Source organism: Haliotis cracherodii, unplaced genomic scaffold, assembly GCF_022045235.1.
Source record: "Haliotis cracherodii isolate W230 unplaced genomic scaffold, xgHalCrac1.p SCAF_22, whole genome shotgun sequence".
NCBI lineage: Eukaryota > Metazoa > Mollusca > Gastropoda > Lepetellida > Haliotidae > Haliotis > Haliotis cracherodii.
In genome coordinates this window covers 10,796,081-10,813,950 of record NW_027266278.1, presented here as the reverse complement: position 1 = coordinate 10,813,950, position 17,870 = coordinate 10,796,081, and the positions used below count along the sequence as shown (strand labels likewise).

The 17,870-nt window shown below is 40.3% G+C and overlaps 2 protein-coding genes and 1 pseudogene across 2 annotated transcripts in view; all 3 read right to left on the bottom strand.

Annotated features, from left to right (window-relative positions):
* Nucleotides 1-17,870, bottom strand: part of LOC139471224 (ankyrin repeat and KH domain-containing protein 1-like) — a 220,333-nt gene that overhangs the window by 126,766 nt on the left and 75,697 nt on the right. The gene's annotated exons all lie outside the window — the stretch shown is intronic.
* LOC139471478 (ankyrin repeat domain-containing protein 17-like) overlaps nucleotides 7,206-17,870 on the bottom strand; it is a 38,579-nt pseudogene continuing 27,914 nt past the window's right edge.
* LOC139471402 (serine/threonine-protein phosphatase 6 regulatory ankyrin repeat subunit C-like) lies at nucleotides 8,663-10,184 on the bottom strand. The gene is made up of 4 exons (XM_071253768.1): nucleotides 9,866-10,184; nucleotides 9,181-9,690; nucleotides 8,778-9,097; nucleotides 8,663-8,701 (listed from the first exon to the last, which is right to left on the bottom strand). The coding sequence occupies exons 1-4, from the start codon at nucleotides 10,182-10,184 to the stop codon at nucleotides 8,663-8,665; spliced, it is 1,188 nt and encodes a 395-aa protein (XP_071109869.1).

The following is a 17,870-nucleotide window of genomic DNA, read 5'->3' as shown; positions in this document are numbered from 1 at the left end:
GCTGACATGAGAGACCACGACAGGGTTCTAGAACTTCCCTATGGTGGACCCGCATAGAGAGTCCTTACCCTTCTCCCCGAGTCCTGAGGGACTGTGTCTGTCCAAGATGGGTGATGCAACCCACACACTCATCCCACCGTGACTATATCGTAGCGGACTTAGATAAGCTCCTATTCAACACTTGATTATCGTAGTGAGCTCAAGGTACACCGTAGCTAACTCGAATTATGCACGTTTCCCATATCATACTCGTGACAAGGACACGGTTTGCTCTTCCCCATGAAAATTATAATGTGTTGTGCTCTCATGAATCGAACTCACTTTGTGTCTATCGTGAAGACGTTGTACTCACATGGTGTCTATCATAAAAAAATCGTGTTTATGTCGGGTCAATTACAGCACGAGGTCGCTACGAGTGTGGTATGACATACACAATCTTCGTTCGAACACTACCGAGGACAACACATATATAACACGAGCAAGGCACGATGTCACATGATCCAACCACAATATCTTATGATGTATCATGAGCACATAAGGAGTGAAATTCGAGTATATTACGAACTGATGTAACGATTGCTCATGCGAGCTTAACATTGTGAAATGTCCCAGCCTAAATCGCGAAAGTGGGCGGGTAGCATAACATATAAGAAGTGAATTGAAGCAAACATGCAGTTTTAAGTGGTTCTTTAAATGACGATGTGAGGAGTTACCTCCCTTCCAATATCAATCTACTGGTAGGTGAAAATGGTAGTTACGAAAGGACTTTGTAGGAAGAATAAGAAAATTATTTTTAATTGTTCACTTATGATTGTTTATCTATACAGCAAGTAATGCAACCCTAGAAATCCACAAAGAAAGTATGTCCATGTTGTAAATTGAAAACCAAAACAGGAGAGTAATTTATTTAATCACCTCCACATTGTGTCTCTACTGTGCACCTGCTGTTGTTAATCATATATGTGTGTTGTATGCTTCACCAGCTGATAAATTTATATGTGTTAAAATTAAAAGAAATGCCGAGACATTAAGCCAAGAGCAGAATCTTTTTGCAATAATAATATGAACATTGTCACTCGCTGTTTTCCATTGAGTTTTTTTTATCAGACCATAGGTTTCCAATCACATAATCAGTCTTCCAGCATTCTGCTTGAAACATTTCTCTATGCCATCCACATGTACAGCCATATAGGTAGTTGCAGTAACCCACGGTTTCTAAATTAACCTGTAAAATATAGGGTAGTCAGCAGACATCTTTAACAAATACTAGTAGTTGTAAGACCAGTAGTAGCAAATGGGCAGATAACTCTAATTACCCCTAGCTAGCCATGTGCTTGGCACCTGTATTTCTCGACTTGACGCTAAAGTAAGGCATTCTAATCAGCAGCTGAGGTTGTAAACATTCAAAAACCTAAACCTTTGTGGTGTCAAAAGTGGAAATCCCAACTTCCTTCATCCTAGCTTATCCTACACCATGATTGTCAGAAAATTGTGGCGTTTATTGACTTTGAAACTGAATCAGTCCTCCAGAAACATCAATCACTTTATTTTATTAAATAATACTTAATATATGTGCTCAAAAGTGCTCTATGTAAGCCCATTTCCACTGCTTTGATATTTTTGTTATATTGCTAAAAGTGGTGTAAAACCAAAATCACTTACTCTCGTAATAAACTCAATATGGATGCAAGACATTAATCATTAGGCAAGTTTTTCTAGTCACTGGATTGATGTAATATCGTCATTGAATATTGTATCTCTATGAAATGATGACTTATGACTTATCATATTGATGTTCTATTTCAAGTGAAGTGTCATGTACACAGGTTGTCTAATTGGTCCCCTTTGTGGCCACTGACCTGTCCGCACCATATCAGTGTTCACTGTAATGTCCTGTGTCATTTGAATGATTCTTCAACAGTAATCTCTGATATAACTAAGATATTGTTCAAAGCAGTGTTGAACCTGACTCACTCACTCGTTTACCCTTGCTGCCATTGTCATCTATCCAACTGTACATGTGAAGCTGAGTATACTGCCAATGTGTCATGTTGAGGGAATGGTGTGTTCGTTATTACACAGCCTCATTGGTATGGGGATATTGTAGGGTAATGTATCCGTCAGGGTTACAATAGTACTGCAAGAGTTAACACTTGCGATTATATACCAAGTACCTTTACCTTCCAACACTGTGTCTGACGTAGCTGTCTGCCTGTTGTCCCGTGGATGGCAACATTTCTTCTTCAATTAATTCTTACTTGTCCAACTGTCCTGTAGAATGATCATTTATTCATATTCATAATGATGTTTGTAATATATAAATTATGTTTTGACTTAATTAATATACAATGTCAACACCTGTTTGTATTTTTATGAAATATTTTATTTATCAAGAGAAACAATAAAAGACTACACAATAACAAACTCTTAGTTGTGATATTTGTGATGCTGAAGTCAGTGAACATTACGTAGAGGCTACAGAGACAGCTGATTATGGGAGGCCTGGTTATCTTAGACTAAAAGTAACTAGGAAGGGTTCTGCTTTACATGTAACAACAGAAAGAGTCCATTTCCCACCATTTTCTGAATAGCCAGAAATGGGGTGACAGCATACTCAATGATCCAGTATATTATATCTCCATTCTGTATATACCTGCGCCTTCCTGCATCTCTTACTCGAGACTAGATGTCACATGAGAGGTATTTGATTAGATGTCTAATTACATCTTTGTGCCATTCAAATCAGTCTCAGGGCGATCTTTTATCAGCAAATTGGTGCAGGGTATACATCATTATAGAATGGAGATATAATACAGTGGATAAGTGACAATGGGGGCTAGTAGAAGGTCCCCATTGATACATAGCTGTAGAAATGCTTGGTCCAGCATGTCTTATTCAGTACAACTTGGTCTTCAGCCTGCAGCTGTCCGAATAACATTTGGTAAGCGTCTGGTCTAATGACATCTCTTCTGGATTTAGCACAAAATACATACTTAAAGTAGTATAACTTGGCAACAGCGTCCTTAATAACAAAGGTGAAAGGACTTCCGTTTTAATTACATCATTTCTAGTTGGTTAAGACAACAACAATAAAGTGCAACTAGGAAAATGACAACTCAATGTCTCCAGCTACCTTAATAAGAAAGTCATAAGTACTGGTTTAACTACATCATTTCCATTTAGGGAAATACAACCATCCGGTGCAACTAGAAAATTGAAACATACATGCCTCTGGCTACTTTAATAAGAAAGTTATAAGATCTGGTATAATTACATTATTTCCATTTGGGGAATACAACACTCCAGTGCAACTAAACAATTGAATCATACATGCCTCTGGCCACTTTAATAAGAAAGTTATAAGATCTGGTTTAATTACATCATTTCCCTTTGGGGAATAAACAATCCAGTGCAACTACAAAATTGAAACATACATGCCTCTAGCTACTTTAATAAGAAAGTTATAAGATCTAGTATAATTACATCATTTCCCTTTGGGGAAAACAAGAATACAGTCCAACTAGAAAATTGAAACATACATGCCTCTAGCTACTTTAATGAGGGAGTTATAAGATCTGGTCTAATCATGTCATTTCCCTTTTAGGAAAACCAGAATACAGTGCAACTAGAAACTTTAAATATAAATGCCTCTAGCAACCTTAATAAGAAAGTCATAAGCACTGGTGTAATTACGTCATTTCTATTTGGGGGAACAAACAATCCAGTGCAACTAGAAAATTGAAACATCCATGTCTCTAGCTACCTTTATAAGAAAGTTATAAGATGTGGTATAATTATATCATTTCCCCTTATTGGGGTGGATCAATAGGAATTTAGGCCTGTTTGCTTTGTCACACAGATCTGGGAATGTTTAACACTGTGGAAACTAAACTGTTGGATGTACAGGTTGAGCCTACAAAAACAATTGCCGCTCTCTAGACAACCTGAATGAGTCTGGATTATTTCTAATACTGTATATATTTACAAAATTCCGAATTCAAATACAAGCAAGCACAATAAAAAAAACATAAGTTTCTACACAATGGTTATCTACCCATATATTCATGTATGAACTCCAGTTGTGAGTTGATACTTGTCTGGGTAGAGGGATAAACTTATATATTAAAATACTAATACTAATACAAACAAGGTATTTTGCCACGTATGTTACAAATGTAACATAACAAATTACGCCCAATCTGATAACATTCGGATATCGTAAAAATGGCATTTTCGACTGCTAACATGAAAACCATATCAATAAATCTGATCAGAATCCTGTGAGAAATTCCCTGTCACGCCAATTCTAGGATCATATACACATTATTGCATTTGTTTTCAGTGTTATTTAATTTGTTTCCAATCGTTGGTCACATGTTATAGAAAAACTGGAAAAAACACACACATGAAAATACATTTATGTTTTGCTGCATACAACAGGGTACATTCTACCTTCATAAACTTCATGATACATTTACAAATGGTTAAACAATCAGTTCCTTATACTTCAAACATTGTTTCAGTGAAATATGTGTTTTGTTTTGCTTTTTAGACTACAGTATTTACAGTGAAAATGACATGAATCATACGGGATACCTTGGTACATTAACATGTGCACAGAACAGATATTGACCAAAATGAGGGTGTGCAGGTAACCTCAGTAACCAACACACACTTGCCTCTCAGACAAAGCCAGTGTGTAAAATCAGTAACCAACCCACACATTGAATCCATTATTCAATGCCATGCAGGACACAGGCTCTTTGTACAACATGTATGACATATTTATGGCCACAGTCACAATGATATAACATGTGTTCTTAACTGGGATACAGATATTTAGCGATGTTAATAATAATGTTTGTGTTAGTTGTAGATAAAAGAATATTAAACTAATGGACAATTGGGTGTAGATGATATTTTGAAGGAATATAGAGATGGCAAAGGTGAGTACATGAAGGGCACAATAGCAAGAAATGAAACTCGTCTTCTTTTAGGCCAAATTAACATAGTTTGCAAAATCTTTCTTTTCGAGGGGTGTTAAGTTTTGTACCAGTATCTATTTCCCGCCGGTGTGCACTGCACCAAACCTTGACATACATGATCGGAATTTACTTACGGTTACACAATACAAATATTCTTTACACTTCAACGTTAATATAAAATGAGAATAGAATTTTAGAATTACATAAACTTCAGTGCCATATTTGCTGAATTGTCTTTCAAATGTTGCAATAAAATCAAAGTAAATACCTGTGCATGACCAGGTGATTGTGATAACCAAACGTGACTGAATTCGAGAGAAAATAACGTTGTTCTGATATTAGTATCCCAATTCTTCTTTCCTTGACTATCGTAGAAATAGAACATATCATAACTCTTTTCAGGTAAGCGGGTACCTGGCATACACATTAAACATACTGCATATTTAAAAGCTCTCATCATTGCATTTATGTGTAAAAAGAATCTGCCACATTCACCTAATACCGCACCACTTGATGTACATTGTTAAACCTTCAGTAACCATTTACACGCATATAAATGAACTTTCTCAACTTCCATTTTATGGAATGCCCATATTCTGACCCATACAGTAACATAAGTGATATCTTGAGTCAAACAATCTGAAAGGAAATTTTGGAAAATAATGGTATAAACAATTAATGCTTTTTAATAGGTTGATTAGTACCATTTTAGCTTGAACTGCTATGTTGCTTAAGGCTTGTGTCCTGCTGCTAAAAACAAACCTAAATATGTATACCCTTTTATGACTTCCACAAGTTGTCCATTCAGATACCATTTTTCACTTTTATTGAGCCGCCCACCTTTAGGAAAAACTACAACTTTAGTTTTCTCCATACTAACTGACATACTCTCCAGTCCACACAATAATTATCTAAGATCTTCTGTAATCCCCTAATAGTGCCTGAAATTAAAATCAAATCATCTGCAACGAGCAATAATAAAACGTGCATAATATCAGGATGTAACTGTACTCCAGACAACTGCTCCTGTTCTATTGTGTGTACAATTTCATTGGTGAATTAATGCAATAAGAAGGGACTTAAAAGGCAACGTTGTCTAACACCTAAATTACATTGAAATTTGTTTGACAACAGGTTATTACTTCTGACACATGACTTAACATTACTATTAATTGACTTTAACATTTTGGACATGTTAGAGCTGACACCATGCTTCAAATACTTTCCACAATTAAAACGAGTCCAACATGTCTGTCACACAAAGCCCAGTGTGTGACATCAGTAACCAACACACACCTGTCTGTCACACAAAGCCCTGTGTCTACTGTCTGTAAACTTTGCAAAAAGTTATACATTTCAAAACAATGAGTGAATAATTTAAGCAGATGATAAAATGTATATTTATATGACTGCCAAGGGAGGAATAATGTCTAGGCGCTACAAATAGTGTCAAGTGAGTGATTACCACTGCAATTCATAGGGCATGCACAGAAAATATTAATAATGTTAGCAATTAAAAATGTACATAGGTCATGACAGTCAAATGTATAGGCCAATACATTCTTGTTCCTCATCCTAATGAACGACACATATCTTCTTCATGATTTCATGACGTGTTTTACTGTATTCCAAGACAAAAATACACGCTGACCCAACATACACGTCAATCATAACTTTGAATTTTTTCGTGTTTAATCCACGGAAACGGGAACTATCAATTTATATGATAATCAATAAAAGACAAGCTACATAAAATGCAAACACTCCAAATCTTGAACAGATACATCTCCAACGGTAGATTTGCATATGCCGGTATATCCGAATGTCCTGTGGTTAATCATGTTAACACTATTGATGATAAGTTGTCTTTGTTCATTGCTAGATATATAAAATTGTAATATTATCATAAAATAGAAATTGAAAAGATTATATACAAAATTAGCATCTGACAGAAAAAATAACCGTGGTAAACCCCTTTCCAAAACCATACGTACAATCTGCCATAAACAGCCCATTCTACGATTCCGACTATATACCTTTAGCAGGTGCTTCTGAAACACTATCAAATAGTGGTAAGACCACATGTCGCTGCTATTTATCATCTCACAGTGTTGCCAATATAGTATATACAGTTATGACAAGTGTTAATATATTTGATAAATCATTGGAGTCATAGACATGTCATTATGATCTCACATATTTTATTAATTTAGTCGTAAATGTTAAATTGTCTGATGCAGATTTCGTCAAGAAGGATTTTCCATATTGTGTTGATTGGTATCAGTAAATTTCTCACTGTGCTGGTCACTGACAATTGTGATATGCCCGCTCTCATCGTGGGTAAGCCAAGCAATCATTGGAATGTGAGTAACAAGCATGAGTGGGGCTGTTGTCCGGGGTAGGGGAGGTTCAGCAGTTATCTCCCTTGCAGGGAGAGTAAAATGAGTGACTGGTGGACTCTTGACGGTTTCTGGGAAGAGCAACTTGCTCCCTGTATTCATGCAGTCAGTGTATCATCAATTGTACATGTTCTTGTCTTTGGTTAAACAATTTCATAGCTCAGTACTTCCACTCTCGGCACTATGGTCAAGGAGCACTTGCAGTATCTTACTATTTCCCCCGGGTATTTTTGCTAGTTGTAGTGAAGTGAGGCCATTATTGTTTTGTGTAGATATATTTGCACCATTTTCTAGGAGTAGTTTCACTGTGTCACAATTTCTTCTCTCTACTGCCAGGTGAAGAGGAGTATCACCATCTTTATCTTGGGCAGATACTCCACTCCCTTGTCTAGGAATAGTTTCACTGTCTCACTACTTTCACTCTCTACTGCCAGGTGTAGAGGAGTCTTATGATATCCATCTTGTGTAGATACATCAGCCCCCTGGTCGAGGAGTAGTTTCACTATCTCACTACTTCCACTCTTTGCTGCCAGGTGTAGAGGAGCATCACCATTTCTATCTTTTGTAGATACATAAGCCCCCTGGGCTAGGAATAGTTTCACTGTCTCACTACTTCCACTCGTTGCTGCCAGGTGTAGGGGAGTCTTATGATATCCATCTTGTGCAGATACATCAGCCCATGGTCTAGGAGTAGTTTCACTGTCTCACTACTTCCACTCTTTGCTGCCAGGTGTAGGGGAGCATCACCATTTCTATCTTTTGTAGATACATCAGCCCCCTGGGCTAGGAGTAGTTTCACTGTCTCACTACTTCCACTCTTTGCTGCCAGGTGTAGGGGAGTCTTACTTTCTTTATCTTGTGTAGATACATCAGCCCCCTTGTCTAGGAAAAGTTTCACTGTCTCACTACTTCCACTCGTTGCTGCCACGTGTACAGGAGTCTTACCATCTTGATCTTGTGTAGATACATCAGCCCCCTTGTCTAGGAGTAGTTTCAGTGTCTCACTACTTCCACTCCCTTCTGCCAGGTGTAAAGGATTCTTACCATGTATATCTCGTGTAGATACATCAGCCCCCTTGTTTAGGAGTAGTTTCACCGTCTCACTACTTCCACTCTCTACTGCCAGGTGTAGAGGAGTCTTACTTTCTTTATCTTGTGTAGATACATCAGCCCCCTTGTCTAGGAGTAGTTTCACCGTCTCACTACTTCCATACATTGCTGCCAGGTGTAGAGGAGTCTTACCACTTATATCTTGTGTAGATAGATCAGCCCCCTTGTCTAGGAGTAGTTTAACTGTCTCACTACTTCCATACATTGCTGCCAGGTGTAGAAGAGTCTTACCATATACATCTTGTGTAGATACATCAGCCCCCCTCTCTAGGAGTAGTTTCACCGTCTCACTACTTCCACTCTCTACTGCCAGGTGTAGAGGAGTCTTACGAAATATATCTTGTGTAGATAAATCAGCCCCCTTGTTTAGGAGTAGTTTCACCGTCTCACTACTTCCACTCTCTACTGCCAGGTGTAGAGGAGTAGCACGCTGTTTATCTTGTGTTGATACATTAGCCACCTTGTCTAGGAGTAATTTTACTGTCTCACTACTTCCACTCGTTGCTGCCAGGTGTAGTGGAGTAGCACCATGTTTATCGTGTGTAGATACATCAGCCCCCTTGTTTAGGAGTAGTTTCACCGTCTCACTACTTCCAATCTTTGCTGCCATGTATATCGGAGTCCTACCATATACATCTTGTGCAGATACACCGCCCCCTTGTCTAGGAATAGTTTAACTGTCTCACTTCTTCCACTCTTTGCTGCCATGTATAGAGGAGTCTTACTTTCTTTATCTTGTGTAGATACATCAGCCCCCTTGTCTAGGAGTAATTTCACCGTCTCACTACTTCCACTCATTGCTGCCATGTATAGAGGAGTCCTACGATATCCATCTTGTGCAGATACATCAGCCCCCTTGTCTAGGAGTAGTTTAACTGTCTCACTTCTTCCACTCTTTGCTGCCAGGTGTAGAGGAGCCTTACCATCATCATCTTGTGTAGATACATCAGCCCCCCTCTCTAGGAGTAGTTTCACCGTCTCACTACTTCCACTCTCTACTGCCAGGTGTAGAGGAGTCTTACGAAATATATCTTGTGTAGATAAATCAGCCCCCTTGTTTAGGAGTAGTTTCACCGTCTCACTACTTCCACTCTTTGCTGCCAGGTGTAGAGGAGTAGCACGCTGTTTATCTTGTGTAGATACATTAGCCACCTTGTCTAGGAGTAATTTTACTGTCTCACTACTTCCACTCGTTGCTGCCAGGTGTAGTGGAGTAGCACCATGTTTATCGTGTGTAGATACATCAGCCCCCTTGTTTAGGAGTAGTTTCACTACTTCCAATCTTTGCTGCCATGTATATCGGAGTCCTACGATATACATCTTGTGCAGATACATCAGCCCCCTTGTCTAGGAGTAGTTTAACTGTCTCACTTCTTCCACTCTTTGCTGCCAGGTGTAGAGGAGCCTTACCATCATCATCTTGTGTAGATACATCAGCCCCCCTCTCTAGGAGTAGTTTCACCGTCTCACTACTTCCACTCTCTACTGCCAGGTGTAGAGGAGTCTTACGAAATATATCTTGTGTAGATACATCAGCCCCCTTGTTTAGGAGTAGTTTCACCGTCTCACTACTTCCAATCTTTGCTGCCATGTATATCGGAGTCCTACCATATACATCTTGTGCAGATACATCAGCCCCCTTGTCTAGGAGTAGTTTAACTGTCTCACTTCTTCCACTCTTTGCTGCCATGTATAGAGGAGTCTTACTTTCTTTATCTTGTGTAGATACATCAGCCCCCTTGTCTAGGAGTAATTTCACCGTCTCACTACTTCCACTCATTGCTGCCATGTATAGAGGAGTCCTACGATATCCATCTTGTGCAGATACATCAGCCCCCTTGTCTAGGAGTAGTTTAACTGTCTCACTTCTTCCACCCTTTGCTGCCAGGTGTAGAGGAGCCTTACCATCATCATCTTGTGCAGATACATCAGCCCCCCTCTCTAGGAGTAGTTTCACCGTCTCACTACTTCCACTCTCTACTGCCAGGTGTAGAGGAGTCTTACGAAATATATCTTGTGTAGATACATCAGCCCCCTTGTTTAGGAGTAGTTTCACCGTCTCACTACTTCCAATCTTTGCTGCCATGTATATCGGAGTCCTACCATATACATCTTGTGCAGATACATCAGCCCCCTTGTCTAGGAGTAGTTTAACTGTCTCACTTCTTCCACTCTTTGCTGCCATGTATAGAGGAGTCTTACTTTCTTTATCTTGTGTAGATACATCAGCCCCCTTGTCTAGGAGTAATTTCACCGTCTCACTACTTCCACTCATTGCTGCCATGTATAGAGGAGTCCTACGATATACATCTTGTGCAGATACATCAGCCCCCTTGTCTAGGAGTAGTTTAACTGTCTCACTTCTTCCACTCTTTGCTGCCAGGTGTAGAGGAGCCTTACCATCATCATCTTGTGTAGATACATCAGCCCCCCTCTCTAGGAGTAGTTTCACCGTCTCACTACTTCCACTCTCTACTGCCAGGTGTAGAGGAGTCTTACGAAATATATCTTGTGTAGATACATCAGCCCCCTTGTTTAGGAGTAGTTTCACCGTCTCACTACTTCCAATCTTTGCTGCCATGTATATCGGAGTCCTACCATATACATCTTGTGCAGATACATCAGCCCCCTTGTCTAGGAGTAGTTTAACTGTCTCACTTCTTCCACTCTTTGCTGCCATGTATAGAGGAGTCTTACTTTCTTTATCTTGTGTAGATACATCAGCCCCCTTGTCTAGGAGTAATTTCACCGTCTCACTACTTCCACTCATTGCTGCCATGTATAGAGGAGTCCTACGATATCCATCTTGTGCAGATACATCAGCCCCCTTGTCTAGGAGTAGTTTAACTGTCTCACTTCTTCCACTCTTTGCTGCCAGGTGTAGAGGAGCCTTACCATCATCATCTTGTGTAGATACATCAGCCTCCCTCTCTAGGAGTAGTTTCACCGTCTCACTACTTCCACTCTCTACTGCCAGGTGTAGAGGAGTCTTACGAAATATATCTTGTGTAGATACATCAGCCCCCTTGTTTAGGAGTAGTTTCACCGTCTCACTACTTCCAATCTTTGCTGCCATGTATATCGGAGTCCTACCATATACATCTTGTGCAGATACATCAGCCCCCTTGTCTAGGAGTAGTTTAACTGTCTCACTTCTTCCACTCTTTGCTGCCATGTATAGAGGAGTCTTACTTTCTTTATCTTGTGTAGATACATCAGCCCCCTTGTCTAGGAGTAATTTCACCGTCTCACTACTTCCACTCATTGCTGCCATGTATAGAGGAGTCCTACGATATACATCTTGTGCAGATACATCAGCCCCCTTGTCTAGGAGTAGTTTAACTGTCTCACTTCTTCCACTCTTTGCTGCCAGGTGTAGAGGAGCCTTACCATCATCATCTTGTGTAGATACATCAGCCCCCCTCTCTAGGAGTAGTTTCACCGTCTCACTACTTCCACTCTCTACTGCCAGGTGTAGAGGAGTCTTACGAAATATATCTTGTGTAGATACATCAGCCCCCTTGTTTAGGAGTAGTTTCACCGTCTCACTACTTCCAATCTTTGCTGCCATGTATATCGGAGTCCTACCATATACATCTTGTGCAGATACATCAGCCCCCTTGTCTAGGAGTAGTTTAACTGTCTCACTTCTTCCACTCTTTGCTGCCAGGTGTAGAGGAGCCTTACCATCATCATCTTGTGTAGATACATCAGCCCCCTTGTTTAGGAGTAGTTTCACCGTCTCACTACTTCCACACTCTACTGCCAGGTGTAGAGGAGTCTTACGAAATATATCTTGTGTAGATACATCAGCCCCCTTGTTTAGGAGTAGTTTCACTGTCTCACTACTTCCTCTTGGTGCTGCCATGTGTAGAGGAGCATCACCATTTCTATCTTTTGTAGATACATGAGCCCCCTGGGCTAGGAGTAGTTTCACTGTCTCACTACTTCCACTCGTTGCTGCCAGGTGTAAGGGAGTCTTACTATCTTTATCTTGTGTAGATACATCAGCCCCATGGTCTAGGAGTAGTTTCACTGTCTCACTACTTCCTCTTGGTGCTGCCATGTGTAGGGGAGTCTTACCATCATCATCTTGTGTAGATACATCAGCCCCTTTGTCTAGAAGTAGTTTCACTGTCTCACTACTTCCACTTTCTGCTGCTAGGTGTATGGGACTACGTCCTAATTTATTCACCCATTGTGTGCAATTTGGATCCAATGGAAGATGCGGGACATGTTGTTCTTCTAAGAACATTTTTGTGTAGTGAATGTTTTCTGTCTGAACTGCCAGATGCAGGAGTGTATTACAATCTACATCAGTGATACCTTGAAGAGGGGGGTTGGCAGGTATCAAAGCAATCAACATGTGTAAGATTTCACACATTGTGATGGGATTTTGACAAGTGTTTAGTAAACTGCTTGACCACTTCCTGCTTGAAAACTGTAATATGTTCTGACACAATGACATAATATTCTTATCTCCTTTAATATGGTGTAGTATATATTCCACTAAGTACTTATTTCCAACTAACACAGTGACAAGGAGTACATTGTGCGGTTGTGGTATCTCTCTAGCATTGAATTTCTGTGTCAAACGTTCCTTGATAGCTTGATCAATTGCTGGTGAAACACACAGTGCTAGGAAACAATCAGATGGAAGTGTCTTACACTTATCTAGCAGCTCTCGCACTAGCTGGTTATCCTGGATATACAGAGCAGGTGCCAGCAGTTCGATTGCATCAACTTCTTTGCACACATCAGACAGTATGTCATTCAGGAGTAGCGTCAACCTCTGTAAAATGACATCAGAGATAAGGGAAGTATAGTGGAAAAGGGTAAGTGACTTAAAATGACAATATCCATGTCTCAAAATAGAGGGACCGGAGACGGTGACATCTTTCGTCTCATGTTTTGTCTGTATAACTTTAGTTAACATGTTTGTTTCCCGCCATCTTTTAGTCAGAAGCTTCACAAATTCCTCATGACGTAGTGAAGGATGATCCAGTATGACACTGTAACTTTCTGACAGAAGATGATCCGTGATGCGGTCAGCTAACACATGGAAACTTTCTGGGGGTAGGATAACAACTGTCTCATTCTTGTTCATCTGATGTGTGTGCATCAATTCCACCAACATCTTTGGTGGGCAATGCTTCATGGCAATTTCAGGTTCCTGTTTGGAAATACTGATAAATGCAACCTCATGTATAGATTGATGCTGGAACTGGTAGCCGTTTCTTGTTTTGACTAAGTACACCCCAAGGAAATCCTTTATCTTTGACTTAATGCTTGCAGCTGTGATATCAAAATGCTTGTTACAACATTCTTTTAGGTCTTCAGCCAAGGGCTTCAGTTCTGTTTTATATGTATTGAGTTTCAGATGGTCTGAACTGAGGCAGCCATCTTTCATCAAAATGAGAAGGAGCACAAGGTAACCCATGCCATCATTTTCATGCATTCTATCAATTTCCTCCAGGACGAATTCCTGGGGCTTTCTGAAGAACTCCACACCCTTTGCTTGTGCTTCCTTGCTTGATGCAAAGAACGTGCAACACTGGGGAAACCCGAGGACAGTCTGCATTCCAACAATTGTCTCACGTTGATAATGTGAAAAGCATTTATCTCCACATATCTTTTCTACCATTTGAAGTTTTTCTTCCCGTGTGAGATCATATTTTTCTTCATCTAGAACCATGCACTGAATAGTTTTCATGAGCTGGTACTTCCCTATTTTTTCATCACACTGTGAACATATTTCAGGTCTGGAGGTAATGACAAGCCATACATGACCTGATACCACGTTTTGCCAAATTCGGTCAAACAGCTGGACCCAGCTATCTACATATGAGTCAACCAGACTACTTGATCCAAATATATTATCGATTAACACCACATACTTCTTCTGTCCAGCAACATTGTGCCTATCGTGGTTCTCGTGATTTACCTTAGGAATCAGATTCCAGTCATTCCATGATGAAAGCACGATTGGCAGCCGGCGTTTTTCTCTTGATATTCTTGCTAAAATCTTGCGACCAAGTGTTGATTTCCCAGAGCCTGACTTTCCTTTAATGAAGACAGATCCCTTCTGTTGTATTAGTATGTATGCAGACATCTCTGCTTTTGTAGATACATGCTTTCTTGAATCCTCCTGAATGGTGAGATTCCTTGCATCACCTGCAGTAAAATGTCAGTGCCAGTATTCAAATAGTTCTTGTCTAATATTGAGAATGAAAGTAGGGAAACATATATGTAACACATTTCAGCCAAGTTTCTGCAACAATGAATGGCATTGTATGAATTATTTAAAAGTTGCAGCATACAACATTTGTAACTCATTGAGAAATATTTTGATGCCTAACGCTGTATAATATCATTTTTTTGAGAAACAACAAAGTATCTAATTTGATAACATTTAACCACATAATGGTGAGAAAACATAAATACAAAGTACCATTGTGGTATAATATGCCTTTTCAGAGAAAGGTGGTACATTGCATACAAAACCAGCAACACAATATGTCAACTCTCTTAGATTGTAATATGAACTTTTAGTTTAAATTGTATATTGAAGTCCAATCTCACACAATGCACTTCTCCTTTGATCCTATGTGGAAACGTGCTTGAACAATGTTTCCAGGTTCTAAAACAAAACATTCACCCGAACACAACCCAGCATCCGTATGGTGACGACCAACGACATAGTCAATTTCCTGGTCCTTGCATGGTAACCTTCTATGATCTGACAACATGTATCTCTGTGGCAAATCATTATCTTTCGTAGAGCTATCAGACTCTGAACTGAGATGCGGGGATGGTCAGGTGTGCATATCACGTGTGAGATAAATATATAAATATACAATCTATACTAAAATTTCCAAACTATTAAGCTTATCCCATCTCGCACTATGCATTTATCCTATGGTTGGACGGTTGGACGGGTGGACCGCACATCCCCTAGCCTGTATAGACTACAACCAGGAGATACATGAGGAAAGACATGAACTCGTGAGCGGGAAAACACACAATCAACCATTGCTACGATCGCTAACGAAACGGCATGAGATTGGGGATACATGCCAAACGTGTTTAGACGTATGTCATTGTTCATATAATTCGATCGCGTAGCTGTAACCTCACTGGCAAACGAGCCAACGACTTAAAATCCACCCTGGGCCGTTATCGATTCATCAAACAGGTCGCACATCAACCCTACGTCACAAATATTCAAGGCAGATGTGAGCAGAATAAAGGTCTTGGACACCGTTCTCCTTTTAGGAATGGCCGCACCTTGCCGCAAATTCGAAGTTGAAGTTTCTCTTTCCGGGAAAAGACAAACATTACAAAAACACACAACACACAGCACCAAAGCTAATATTTACAGATTTAATATGCATATACATTCGTAAGCAAGAGGTCAGGATCAAGCTCATGTGATGTCTCTATCTGCTTTGGTTGGGATGTGACAGTAACTGTTGTTACACCAAAACCAGAGGATTGAACTTTTGGATACCCTCGACGTCAGTGACAGAAATGTTCCAGAGGTAATGTCAGGCAAAAGCTGTATCAGATTTCCAGAACCACCCTTCCATGAGGGTGTAATTGCTGTGTTAAGGCCATGGTGGAAGCAACTGCTCGACTCTCATGTGAGTTGGACGTTTCCAGTGAAGCCAACCCAGCTAATGTATAGGCCTGGAGTTTGATGGAACAAAGCCAAAAAGAGATCATGGTACGGGACATTACCACAGCGAAATGAAGCGTCTCTTCGGGTCTCTCCATCCGCCTAGCTCCGGAATGTTTAAACTGGATCATGGAGACATCCAAAGCATGTATCTTGCTAACGCAAGCTGCAGTAGCCAAGACCAAGATGAAGACAGTCTGTGTGATCTGTTCAAACTCTTTGTCAGTCAGTGACACATAATCACTCGATGTCAGACTTTCAAGGAGGCCGAAATCCCAAGGATTGTAGGAGCCAGTTTGTAGGAGCCAAAGATCGATTTGATTTCCGCAACAGTGGAGACTTTAGCACATAAAATCATGGCGATCAGGGAGTTGATAGCTGCAAAGTAGATGTTCAATGTGTAGCCCTTAAGCTTATGTGTAGATTGCAGGTGATGTAGATGATCAGCGATCTGTTGAGGTGAAACCTAGTGGTAATGTCGCAAGTGTGACAATAGTTCTCGATGGCTGTCCACTTATGATCATAAAGGTGAGCTGCTGTGATCGTCGATTATACTAAGAAGGACCGCACCTCGCATCCTCTCGTTAATGATGGGAGATGGAGGTGGAAAGAACTTCTGTTGTAGACAAAATAGTCGACACAAGTGGCAATGTACAATGCACCCTTATATCTAATGCAGAAGGTCTTGATCCTCCGAAAACAAAGTGTGGAGACATCACTGTCAAATTCCGGGAAAGTAACAATTGCCGACATGCAATGCGTGTCAGCATCCTCAAGGGCGAAGCAAGGAACTTCTAGACAATCATGTAGTCAACGAAACGAGGAGAAAACTTTGTCAAGGTTTGCAAAAATGTCCAACAATACCAAACATAGAGGGAGGGTGATATTGGAGCAACTCGACAAACGCACTGTGAAACCCTTAAGACGATCAGCAGCCAAAGCAGTCCGACGTAACTGCAAGTCTCTGTCTGTTGATCGGGGAGGTGAGCGAGAGATTCGCCTCGAATGCGAACCGTGATCCTGAGAGCGTGAGCATCGATTCTGAGAGCGAGAGTGCGGATTTTGAGAGTGGGAGCGTCAATGCAGCTCGTTGATCCTGCTTGTCCGTCTCAACGCAATCCTTAGCAGGCTGATCAGCAGCAGCCTGGTGTATAGTATTGTAATGATCGTCCGCACTGCCTTCTACCCAAGAACATGCAGAGGAGCAGAACGTATCGATTCAGTAAACAAACTAGAAGCAATGTCACACTGATTTGAACAAAATTTGATGTCAAATGTGAAATACATCTTGAAAAATGATGTCCAACTGAAGGCCATTTTATCCCCGTCAACAAATGCAGGTTTGTTATTGGTGGGATAGCGCATGTGAACTTCAATTTCATTGGTCCTGTGGTTTCTGAGAAGACCAATGCCAGACAAGCAGGGTATGACATAACGTCACTTGACGTTAAGTCAGGTGAGCCTAAAATTGAAAGAATCCCAAGCTTTAGCAAATATCACAAACGCACATAAACAGTTACTTAGTTGGAGGGAAGCATCTACAGAGACTGGATATATCATGAATCAAACGGATCAGAAGATTTTATATCCTTTCTCATCTCATGGCTGTCTGGTCATGTTCAAGGTATCATATATTTGCCGATTGTGGGTAATCTGTCCAGTTTAACTTTGGAAGCAGTTTCTTCTGTACGCCACAGT